This window comes from Anarrhichthys ocellatus, unplaced genomic scaffold, assembly GCF_004355925.1.
Source record: "Anarrhichthys ocellatus isolate YVR2014 unplaced genomic scaffold, GSC_Weel_1.0 scaffold1181, whole genome shotgun sequence".
NCBI lineage: Eukaryota > Metazoa > Chordata > Actinopteri > Perciformes > Anarhichadidae > Anarrhichthys > Anarrhichthys ocellatus.
In genome coordinates this window covers 5,093-5,632 of record NW_022281155.1, presented here as the reverse complement: position 1 = coordinate 5,632, position 540 = coordinate 5,093, and the positions used below count along the sequence as shown (strand labels likewise).

The window sequence follows — 540 nt, the reverse complement described above, 5'->3', positions numbered from 1 at the left end:
GCTCATAGTTTGGTCTCTGCTCATAGTTTGGTCTCTGCTCATATGAGGTATCGTAGAGCTCTGGGTGAACACAGTAATACCATGAATCCATCCTCATCTCCATCACCAGAACTCTGCACTAGCAGGTGTTCATTTAAACACAAAGAAACATGACTAAATGAAGTCGTTGTTGTTGTCGTCGTTGTCGTGGTGCAGATCCAGACGGTGAAGACGCAGGAGATGAATCTCCTCCGTGAGCAGCAGGAGGCGCTGACGCTGGAGCTGCAGCAGAGACGAGCTGAACAGGAGAACATGTTGGCTCAGAGGGACGACCTGGACTCCCAGCTGCAGGTAACACACACACATAAACACCATACAGGTGATACAGATGCTACAGATCACACAGGTGATACAGGTGATACAGATTACACAGGTGATACAGATCACACAGGTGATACAGATGATACAGAGCACACAGGTGATAGAGGTGATACAGATCACACAGGTGATAGAAGTGATACAGATGCTACAGATTACACAGGTGATACAGATGACACAGGT

General features: G+C 47.4%; 1 protein-coding gene across 1 annotated transcript in view; it reads left to right on the top strand.

Moving 5' to 3' along the window:
• Window positions 1-540, top strand: part of LOC116377380 (GRIP1-associated protein 1-like) — a gene marked incomplete at both ends in the record, with an annotated part of 12,523 nt that overhangs the window by 6,946 nt on the left and 5,037 nt on the right. Inside the window, one exon of the mRNA XM_031839008.1 lies at window positions 196-330. Within this exon, the coding sequence (XP_031694868.1) occupies window positions 196-330 (135 nt within the window). The remainder of the gene's footprint in view (window positions 1-195; window positions 331-540) is intronic.